Genomic DNA, 10,993 nt, shown 5'->3' on the forward strand with positions numbered 1-10,993 from the left:
GAGTGCCAGAATGAATGCATTTCAGGGTCTACAGACAGCATAATCTACTCTTCAGTTCTAGACCCTTTCTTTTGAACCACATCCTGAAAATGTTCTGAGTGGTGATTAACGGCACAACTTCAACTAAATCATTCAAAAATGACATGAATTTTACCTTTTTTGTTTTATCACATTGGAACTATACAAAAGCAGAAAATATTCAGATGATGGCTTTTTGGAATGAAATGTCAATACTATTTCACTTCTTTGTGATCCAAAGAACTTAAAATAACGTAATTTTAAATCAATGTCAATTTAATTTATACAGCACTTTTAATTACACTTAAACTCAATGTGCTTAACGTAAATGAAAAAGAATCATATTAATAAAAACTAAGTTATTGTACAATTGTCATAGGGTTAAGGTTAGTGCCTGGCAGGCAAAACCCAGGCTGTAAAAACAATCTCGTGTTTAAACCACGCCCACCGGATATACGTAACATTTCCCCGGGAAAGCTCGGTTTCGGCAAGAGTGTTTTGAGTTCGCTCAAGTGTTTGGTAAGTGATATTAATCACAGATATTGGCAAGTTTTAAGTTGTTTAATAATAAAATCAAAACCACTAACGCTTGCTCTAATTAAGCCAATAATTGTTATTTGTGTTTGTAGCCGAGAAATATAAATATATAGAGATATATACGGCTGTCGGCACTGCAACGTGGTTAGCTAGAAGAAACTCAAACTTATTCTCATATAACACTTTCTCATCTTCTTTAAGTGAAATATCCTTCCTCACCTTAGTATGTATGGATCTCTATATAGACGTTATGATAACGTTACTTAAAGGATAGCGCGTTATGAAATCGCATTTAGCCTGTTATTGTTGAATAGCCGCTAATTTATTGTAAACTGTTTTTGGAGGAAATCTTCCATTTCTTTAACAGATTCATCATGCTGAGGAGCTAGAGGGGATTTTAATTGCTAAATGGAAAAAATGCCAAAAAAGAGTAATTAGATCAGCTAAAACAAGTGGAACAAGCTCAGTTGTAAACAATATCTGTGTAATAATATTAAACACAAATCTACTTTTCTAAGTCTTTGTCTGTACTACAGCGTTTCTCATCCACAGGAATTTTCATTGTTCTCGAGGCTGATCAGTGGTGTTGATTACTAATCAGGCCTTCTAAAGCAGTTACAGACCTTACCCTATTGTTTGTATCTAATTATATTCTTAAAGAGCTTTTACGGAGTTTCAGTCCTTGATGTAGTCAGTTTGTTTTGGCCATGTGGGCGGTGCTCTGGTTGTGTGATTAGAACAGGATTGACAATATAAACAAACTAGGAGGACACTTCTCTCAGCCCTAGCTTCAGTTTGCCATCTTCACTCCTGAATTGTGCTTCTTCCTGCAGATAAGCGATGGAAAAAATCACTGAGAAACTTTTACTGGCGAAAGCCTCTCCAAAAGCCAACAAACTGGAGCAAATTATGACTTTGAAGTAAGGACTTCTTATTCTTCTTATTCTTATTCTTCTTATTATGCCCTGTAGGTGTCTTGCTGTTAAAGTTGCACTGAAGTAAACTGGTAATGCTTAGTTACAGTTGTGGTGACAAGTTTACATCCACTCATCATGGGCATGATTGTCATGGTATTTTTATGATGATTCTTGTTTTTTTAAAGTAATTAAAATGTATCCATTCATTCCACCCTGGAAATTATGAAGCCCTAAATGACCATGACATTTATACCAATGCTGAGTGCACATAAACAGCTAAGGCCCTAATAGTCAAAGACATTTTCCAGTTGGCTATTTAAAAACTGGAATAAAACATTGAATTAATGGAAATATTTTTATACTTTTGTGATAGTTGTGTGTATGCAATAAGATTTAAATAAATGATTATAGATGTAATACTATAATCACTAAACGGTGTCATATGTAATTTTATTTCATACCCCATGGAAACACTAACTTTGGTGCTCTTTGTGTTTCAGCCTGTCTAAGATGAGGTTGAAGCTTCAGGATCTACCTGTCAAGCTGCTGTCCCGTCTCCAGTCTCTGGAGAAGTTGGATCTTTCTGGAAACATGCTGCAGGAATTTCCCAAGAACCTGGAGCTTCCTGCTCTTCGTTTCCTGGACCTGAGCGACAACCAGATCGAGGACGTTACCACTCTGGACTCGCTAAGCAACGTAGAAGAGCTGAGGATGGATGGCAACCTCTACATCACTGTGAGCACATCGCTTTGTTTTCTCCTTACACTCCTGTTTTAGTGTCACTCTTTGCAGCTACAGCACAAATGGCAAATACATGAACAGGTTATAACTGACACTTGTCATCAGTATTTCATAAAATCACATACATCTACACCTACTGCTGTCTGGCTTGGCTCATGGAGAAATATTTGAGTCAGGCCACATTGCTGAATGATCATATCAGCTGATTATTAGTGTTAGCATTGCAAGGGAGCACCCTGCATCAGTTGTCATGACAATAAAATATTCATGTGTTTGACTCCCTCAGCCAGCTCAGGCCTTTGTCTGCTGAGTTTGTGTATTCTGTCTTAAGGGTTTCCTCCTGCAATGCAAACACATGCTGATGATGTGAAATGAAGTCCTGTAGGTGTGAATGGCTCTTTTTTGTGTCAACTCTAAGATAGACTGTTGTCCAGCCTTTTCCCCCCCACTGTGAAAGAGACACAGTTTCAGCCCCCACTATCCTGCAGATGATAAATGGAAATAAGGAAATCCTTGCTCCTCTGTAGGATCTGGTTGTTTTTCTAGGTGATTCATATGATAAAGCAAAACACATCCCTGCATTCTTATTATCCCAGTGCCCCAATGAAAACTGTATTATTAGCAGAGAAATTCTTTTAAAAATGGTTTCCGCTCATTTTCATCATTTGCTTCTGATTGGCTGCCACTCATAAACAAGATCAAATAGCTGGCACACAACAAATATATATGATCTTTGTCAGCTCAGTGATCAGAATGAGTAATTACATAATAATTCTGAAGTATAAATCATTCACTGAACTGCAAATAATGGAGGAATTAAACTCTTTTCCTTTTTTGCTGTGATCTCCAGTGTCTTCCACATTTGCACAGTCATATCAAATGTACAGTATGTTTGAAAGTGTTCACAGAGAGACTGCTTTTTTAGGTCCCTTCATCATAAAATGCCGCCACACTGACTTAATTGTTAACGTTTCTTTTGGTTATCAGGTGAGTGACACTTACAAGCTGATGGTGTTGTTGCCCAATCTGAGGATTTACAACGGTAAAGATGTCAGTACTTATGCCAACCACTTGCGTTATGTCTACAGTGATAATCTGAGGACCAGGGTATGGAACTAATATCTTATTTTGCTCTACTTCATGGTGTTGGTGTTAATGTTCCTGCATTTGATACTGTACAAAGTCATAACATGCACCAAAAAATAATTTTTAGCAGCTGTTGTTTTGGAAAAAAAAAATACTTCTGGCCCAGATGTGGCAATGCGTCATCGTTTCATCACGTAGCCTGGAATCGCTGTCCTAACTATTGCTGTTTATTTTAGATTGCTGCTCTTTGGGAGAATAGCTTCTGCCTCCCTGATCCCATCACAGCAGAGAAAATAGATGTCTTGGAGAGCAAGTTTGTCAGCACTGCTTCTTATCAAGTTAAATTTGGGCCCAATTCAGTCAGTGACTTCACCAGGTGGAGGGTAAGTTTAGAGTGCTTTAGCACTTGTTTTTGGCTGCTTTCTGTTACATTTAATAACTTCTTCTTTGTCTCCTTTGGATCCTAGGTGGGGATATTAGCTAAGGAGTATCTTCTCTCACTGACAGAACCAAAGAAAGAAGTTGATAGCGTGGAGACTACAGGCACTCAAAATAACTCTGTGAGTCATTGTGTGCACTAAATATTGCTGCATTAATGAAGTTGCACCAGAGATCAGCAGCTTCCTACTTAGTGTCTCTGCTTTAGTCCAGAATATGCTTTTATATCCAAAGTTCTGTAGTCAGCTGATGATGATGTTAGAAGATTTAAAGTTCATACAGTGGCTTCGTCTTACACAGGATGTCTCGAAGCCTGCGAAGAGGAAACAAACTGAATCAGTTATAGACACCAGCATAAGACTGAGGCCTCACAAAAAGCCTCGCACAGATCCCGCAGCCTCTGCAGCCTCAGACAGTCCACGCCAGTCGAGATTCCGCCTCAAGCCTCAGACACAAGATCCAATCGACACAATCAGGAATGTCCCCAGCAAAACAAGTCGGCCTCCCATTACCCCGAGCAGGGGAGAGAGGAGATCAGAGAGACCCAAGAGAAGTTTTCAAGAGCAGCAAACCAGCGAGGATGATGCTCAGAAGAAACGGAAGGAAAGTTTGGGCAAAAAGGATTCACGGAGAGATGCTGACATGCTGCAAACAGTAGAAATTCGCAGTGACACACAGGTAAGGGAAATATACCTTCTTTGCTAAATGCAGTCATTTAAATTTTAGTCTGGCCAGTCAGATTCTCAGGAAATTTGCTGCCAATGCCATTGATCACTGGAAAATTGATCTGCCTGAATTCCCAAGACAAAAGATCTAAAAAAAAAAAAAAAAAAAAAAAGGAAAAAACATACCTGAAGTCAAAATGTATCTTGAGACAGCCAGTAGGTGGCAGTATTAGTCTGTGTTTCCATGCAGACTTGTACATCTGGCAGCTGGTACAGAACATATGTCCCCTCTTGATGAATTTTAGTAATTTGGCTCTTCTTTAATTTTTCATTTAGCTCCAACAGGTCTTTTCTTTTGTCTAATAACCTGGTTTATTGTCAAAATAGCTGTGAACCCCCCACTTTTCTTTTTTTTTTTGCTCGAGCTTTGTGTGCATCAGTATTGGTAGCATCACTATAGGTATCATCAGATTGTGCCTTCATTAAAGTTTCTCCCCCACTACCTCCCTTCTCCATCTCATGATTCCTTCCTCCAACAGCCGGTGCATCTCAAGCCGCTCCATGTTCTTCAGTGCCACAGCAAACAGGACAGCTTAGAGGACTTCTCCACCCAGCTGTGGGCCTGTGCTTTCCAGCCACTGCCTGATTCTGCTGGTATTGTTTGAATACACGTTGAAAAACAGTTGCAGGGCATCTCCAAGTCAAACAAAGCTTTAAGGATTAGAAGAAAGAGATTTGAAAGTTGTTGTTTTTTGTAAATGTGGGATTAAACTCAGGCTTTTTATCTTTATTAACAGGCAACGCTGGAGGAAGTCGTTTGGTCGCTACTTGTGGAGGAGACTCTATCTGTTTGATTGACTGTGAAATGGGGATGGTGATGAAGAAGTACAAAGTTCCCGGGGAGGTATGCTCCATTTATTCGGATTAGTCTGCAGTAGTTAGGCTTTAAAAACCTGAATTTTCTCTCTGTCTTTTGCTCAGACTCGTAGGATACTTGGTTCATAATGGCAAGAAAACAATAAAGCTCTCTGTCTGTTGCTTTCCTTTACACCAGGAGTTCTTCTCCCTGGCCTGGACTACAGTGCTGATGTCCAGAGGAGGCAATGCTTCAGCGCAGCACTGCAGCATTCTTGCAGCCGGTGGGAAGAGAGGGCTAGTCAAACTGATTCATCCCAGAAACAACGTGGCCTACGGAGAGTTCAGAGCCAGCCGAAAGGCGCTGTCTGTCCTCCGATTTAACCACCAGCAGGGAAACTTCCTCTTCAGTGAGTAATTAATTACACAAACTCAAACCATAATAGCGAGTATGGATAAAAATTGGGAGTTTAAAGTTCTGACAGAGAATCAGATGGTTTGTAAATAAATCTTTTGTCAGGCTTAAACTTATAAAGAGAAAACAAATGAATAGCGAGGTGATTACCCATGTCTGTTGTAATCATTTACCATTGTTTACATATCAACCTCTGCTTCAGCTGTGATCTGATGTAGTGTAATTGTCCAGTTAGGAATTATTACCACCTCTTTGAATGTTTGCTGGACTGTTTTCTGCTCATGTTTTTCTCTCTGTTAGATATATTTTTTAAGGTTTTAGGGATCTGATGCCGTTTGTAAACAGTTGGCTATGGAAAGTGACACTCCTGTCTCTGTGTTCTAGTTGTATTCTTAGCTATACCTGCTCTTAAGTCCTCACATCTCACTGATATTGCTTTAGCAATAATTTGCTCACCTGTTAGAGTAGTGGGCTTTACATAGTTTGATTTGCTCTTGTTTAAAGTGGGTTACTTGTAAAGTAACACCGCCTCAACTTCTGTCTTGTAGCGGGATCGTACGACAACAAGATCTTGATGTGGGATATCGGCGGGGTGGACAGCCAGTACAACTTCAAAGTTGTGTGAGTCTTTCTGCCAGGAAAAGTGTTTGCGATGCAATTTCTTTAGCAGATCACATCTGTTGTACTGACTTTTCTAAAATATATAACTGTTTATCAATAATACATTTTTAAATATATTTTTTATGTTTTTTCAAACTGCTACCATTGACATTAAGATGAACGGTTCAGACTGTGATGTTGAAAATTTGCTGTTTGACCCTCCAGTCAGCTGCTGGTATTGGAAATCGGTACCACCCCTCTGCACATCTGCTTGCCCCCCACTGCTCCCAGTGCACACCTACTGACTGCCTGTGAGGACGGCTTGCACTGCTACAACACACAGCTCGGTGCCAACAACACCAGTAAGAGGTGAGATTTGAATCTCTCCCAGTCTACCTTTTATTCTGGTGACAGTCAGTGACCTAGACTATACTGGCTCACTATATCTGTTCACTGATGTTTTAATGAGAAAACTATGAATACATATGTGGCCCACCCAGAAACAATTACAGTGTTTTTGTTTTTATCTCCTTGGTAGGTCAAAAGAAATGGAGATAACTTTCCCCATATACAAGAAGGAAGACAAAGACCATGACTACCACACGGTGGACGGCCTGAGTTTTCTTAATGATGACATAGTGGGTAAGTGTACCACAATACCACTGTAGTTTTATTTACAGTGCCTTTAAACACATGCCACTCTGAGCTGGAAACATTGACTCATGCTGGATATAATTAGACCTTTCAGCGATGCTTGGCGTTGGCAGTCAGTCCAGGTTGGTCCTGACTTCATTTAAGTTTGAGGATCTGACTCTGGCACTCTGTAGTGTCATAGTCTCACTGTACAATATCAATCGCCTTGAGGTGACTTCTGTTGTAAATTGGTGCTACATAAATAAAATTGTCTAGCTTAAAATCTCCTGCTTATTACTATTCCTGACTTCCCTTTTCTCATTTTTTTTCCTAATCTTTTGCGCGCTCTGTCAATTATGATAGCATCCAAGAACTACCTGTATGGTTGCATCTACCTGTGGAGCTGGAGCAGGACCAAGGTTCAGCGGCCTGACAAGAAGAGCAAAGCAGTGCGTGCTGTGGTTCTGGCTGAGCTGCAGTGGACCAACACTCAGATTCCCTACCTGGCTCTCAACACCTGTCCTGGTAAGTTCACCTCATCTCATCAGTTCTGATGCATTTAACATTCAGTCGTCATTTCAGGTCATCATCAGTGTAGACAAAGGCAGTAAGCTCATTAACTGCCATCTTCCGGTCACCACAGATATTTTGGGAGCTGGGACACAGAAGGACAGTCCAGACTGGGTCTGAAGCCACTCCATAGTTGCCCTGACTGTCGGCTTTACTGTAGAACTGGATGTTTTCACTTTACAATCTAAATTACGTTCCAGGGTTATGATTTTAACCCTCCAGATTGTGGTGAATCAGATAAATAAAACATTCTAAAGCACAAATAGATGAGTGCACACCTTCACCGAAGCCACACACTCAGACCTGCAGCTCTGAAACAACAGAGAGGACAGCTGATGTAACTCAATCACTCTATGCTGTGAACTAATTTAGAAGATCTTGAAATGCAGACAGCTAATGACCTGAAGGACTTTAAAGTTCATTTAAAGGTTCCTGGTAGTAACTTGTGAAAAAACTACTTTAGTGCTTAGACCAAGAACATCACAGATACTCACCACGTGTACTTTTCTGTGTTCTCATTCCTATCATTAGGTCAAGCCTACATGGTGTGCGGTGATGACAAAGGCAAGATATGGACATACCACATCCCCAACCTCCAGAAAAACAGCTTCCACACTGGGAAACCCATACTGCCCACTGAGGTATCTGTATTCTCAGACAGTAGCTTTCTCTTACGATTCTTGTTTAGAGAAATATCGATTGTTTTTTTGTTCTTTTTTTTCCTAAAAATGAGTCTATTAAATTAGTCTGGGAGGTAGTTGCAGTCAGACAAAACAAACTCTCAGATTAGTGAACGTTATCCTAATCATCAGTTATACTTTCCTTCGTTGTCCTTGTTTTTGCTCTCTTTTACTTTTATGTCTTATTAAAGTTGTTTCACAATCTTAGCTCTGAAAAGTGAAAACACATGGAGCTTCATCCGCCCACTTGTTTGTTTTCCAGCTGGATTTCTGGTGATGTCACAACATACCCAGATCTCAGCACTGGGCTGAAACATTGTCCTTCATGTGTGAATCCACTGAAGTCCCGTAAAGAGAGAGTTTCTTTGTCTTGCACTCACAAGACATTTAAATTTGCAGAAGCAGTTAATTGTGTTGTTCCTAGAGAAATACACGTGCACAGGAATGCACACAGGAAGCTTACAATAGATAAACACGGGCCATTCAAGTATTATTTTAGCTTCAGCATAATTTCCTCAGATTTTGTCTGCATCTCTGATAACAGATGTGTGCAACCACCATAAATATGAGAGATCTGAGCTGTGTAGTTGATTTTTGTTTCATTTTGGAAGATTACACAATGACCAGCTCTCACATATAAACACAGGATTATCGTGCACAGGAGTGCCTGTGCAGGCCATTAAGATAACGTAAAGGATGGAGACATTTTAAACCTACATTTCAATGAAATAAATGTCACTATCCATCTTCACTCTTTAAAGAGAGCTCAGTTTGCTTGCCTCTTTCAGCCTGCACATGAAATGTAAAGACTAGTGATTTGAGACTTCCAAAGCTTCACGTCGGCTGCGTGTAATGAGCCTAAACTTCAGATGCATTTCGCTTTTCTCTCCACTCAGCACTAACATGTTGTTTGTTTTTGGCAGGTGTTGGAGTGGCCGACCCCAGTTAAGAACGGCCACGGCAAGGTAGAAGGCCCCTCCATCAACAGCGTAGCCATGGACCCTGAGCTATGCTATCTAGTTGCCCTTAGTGACAAGAATATGGTGATAGTGTGGAAGAGAGAGGAGTCGCCCTGAGCAACCATGGACTGCACAGCCATAAAGAATCTGAGTGTGCCCCATTACTGAAAATGTGCACATTCATAATTTGCGAGTGTTGATGCTACATCAGCATCTAAAAGCATCACAGACTGAAGAACAAAAGAACTCTGTTACTTTTTTTACACAATAATGTATTATGTGGAGTTTAAACATAAAACTGTAATTTTCAGATGTTTTTGTTTTTACTTAAAGTTGCTGCTGTTATGAGTTATAGGTGATCATAGCTAGGTGACTTTGACTGTGACAGAATTATCCGTTGATTTGTCCAGAATGGACAGAAACGGCTCCATTTAGATCTACATGGTTACAATAATGAACCGTGGACTTCAAAATTCAGCTGATGACTGAATTTGTTTTCTTGTTTCTACTCCCTGGCACAGTTTCACAGTTTGGATGTGCAAACTTCAGTGTAAAAGTACAAGCGAGCCCAACATTAACAAAGCCATTTAGCTGGTTTAAGTTTAACTTGAATTAGTTAAAGCTTTGTTAAACTTTTTTTTAGCAGATCTGTGTGTAATGTCAGAACGGTCACGAGTTCGTGTCAAAGAATTATTCCTAACTTTAATGATGTGTTGTGGTAAGGTCTCACCCCTCCATCACCCTTGTTTCCACCAGTAAGGACCTGGTTTTTGCAGAAAAAGCAGTCCTAGCACACAGCAGATTGTGACTCCACATAATAAGACTGCTCAGTGTCTGCAGGATGTTTTAAGGGCTACAGTTTATCCACATTTTCACTGTAACAAACTTCATGTTTCACATTAAATTGGTTCATTCAGATTTAAGCCGTCAAGAGTCTGCGGCTTGTTTCTTTTTTGAAATATATGCTTTGTTGATAAGTATAGTTTTTGAATGTGAATGATTGAGGCTTTTATTTTCCTGTGCTACTTTTTTAATGATCAGATAACACTGAAGAGTGAAACTGCTGCAACATTTACTTTTCTGAATACTTCTCATGTCAGTGTGCTTATTGTGTTTTTATGCTTTAAAGCTGAAAGTGGACTGTTTTTTTTATTTTATTTAATTAAAGAAGTTTTTAGCTTGCTTCTAACTGCTTTTGGCTTTTAAGTGTATTCTGTTGTTGAATCAAATGTCTGAATTCTTAAGAAGTACAGCAAAGATGTAAACAGGTTGTTCTGTTGTACCTGGTATTGACTATTCTCATTTTAACCACTTGGTGGCTGGCATGGTTGTTTTTTCCTTAGCTCTGAAAACACAGACTACATTCTTTGGAAGGAATTTACTTGAAGGGTGCTTGCTACCCACTGTGCCCAGTAATGTATATGCTTAAAAAACAAACAATAAAAACAGAAGATTTCATTACAGAATCATATGTTTGGAAAAGGGGTTCAAAAATTAGATGAAAAGAACCACTCAGCTTATTTTACTGGGAGTGCTTTGGTGCTACAAGGAAGAATGGATTCAATTACACAAATGATTTCCAGGAGTAAACATTGAAGTATCTGTAAAAGACAAAGATGAAAAGAAGAAAATGTTCCAAAACTATGAAAAATCTACAATGGACCAGCTCAGAAAGTGTAAGATGAAGGTTTTGACGTGACTCTCCCGGTCCACAAACCTAAACAATAATAGGAAATCTCCTAAAGGTGTTCTGAGACTCCTGGGAACCCAAGACTTTGGCAGGGATGGCTGTAAATTCTCTACACAAGAATCAAAAGACTTGCTGCTACAAAAAAAAACTTCCCCAAACAAGTTTTACTGAGCAGGTTATCCAACCATG

General features: G+C 39.6%; 1 protein-coding gene across 1 annotated transcript; it reads left to right on the forward strand.

The window, feature by feature from the left end:
• The first annotated feature begins 455 nt into the window (after positions 1-455).
• lrwd1 (leucine-rich repeats and WD repeat domain containing 1) lies at positions 456-10,580 on the forward strand. Its single transcript, XM_026183203.2, has 16 exons — positions 456-537; positions 1,389-1,475; positions 1,973-2,207; positions 3,201-3,320; positions 3,536-3,682; positions 3,767-3,859; positions 4,038-4,415; positions 4,942-5,056; positions 5,200-5,306; positions 5,457-5,667; positions 6,221-6,293; positions 6,498-6,641; positions 6,811-6,914; positions 7,269-7,430; positions 8,007-8,116; positions 9,079-10,580. The coding sequence occupies exons 2-16, from the start codon at positions 1,396-1,398 to the stop codon at positions 9,229-9,231; spliced, it is 2,232 nt and encodes a 743-aa protein (XP_026038988.2). The 5' UTR covers positions 456-537; positions 1,389-1,395; the 3' UTR covers positions 9,232-10,580.
• Positions 10,581-10,993: the final 413 nt, after the last annotated feature.

Source organism: Astatotilapia calliptera, chromosome 10 (genome assembly GCF_964374335.1).
Source record: "Astatotilapia calliptera chromosome 10, fAstCal68.1, whole genome shotgun sequence".
Taxonomy (NCBI): Eukaryota; Metazoa; Chordata; class Actinopteri; order Cichliformes; family Cichlidae; genus Astatotilapia; species Astatotilapia calliptera.

Coding starts and splice junctions, on each gene's coding strand:
- lrwd1 (XM_026183203.2), top strand. CDS start 1,396: ATGGAAAAAATCACTGAGAAACTTTTACTGGCGAAAGCCTCTCCAAAA. Junction 2,208..3,200: donor ATGGCAACCTCTACATCACT/GTGAGCACATCG, acceptor TTTGGTTATCAG/GTGAGTGACACTTACAAGCT. Junction 3,860..4,037: donor CAGGCACTCAAAATAACTCT/GTGAGTCATTGT, acceptor CGTCTTACACAG/GATGTCTCGAAGCCTGCGAA.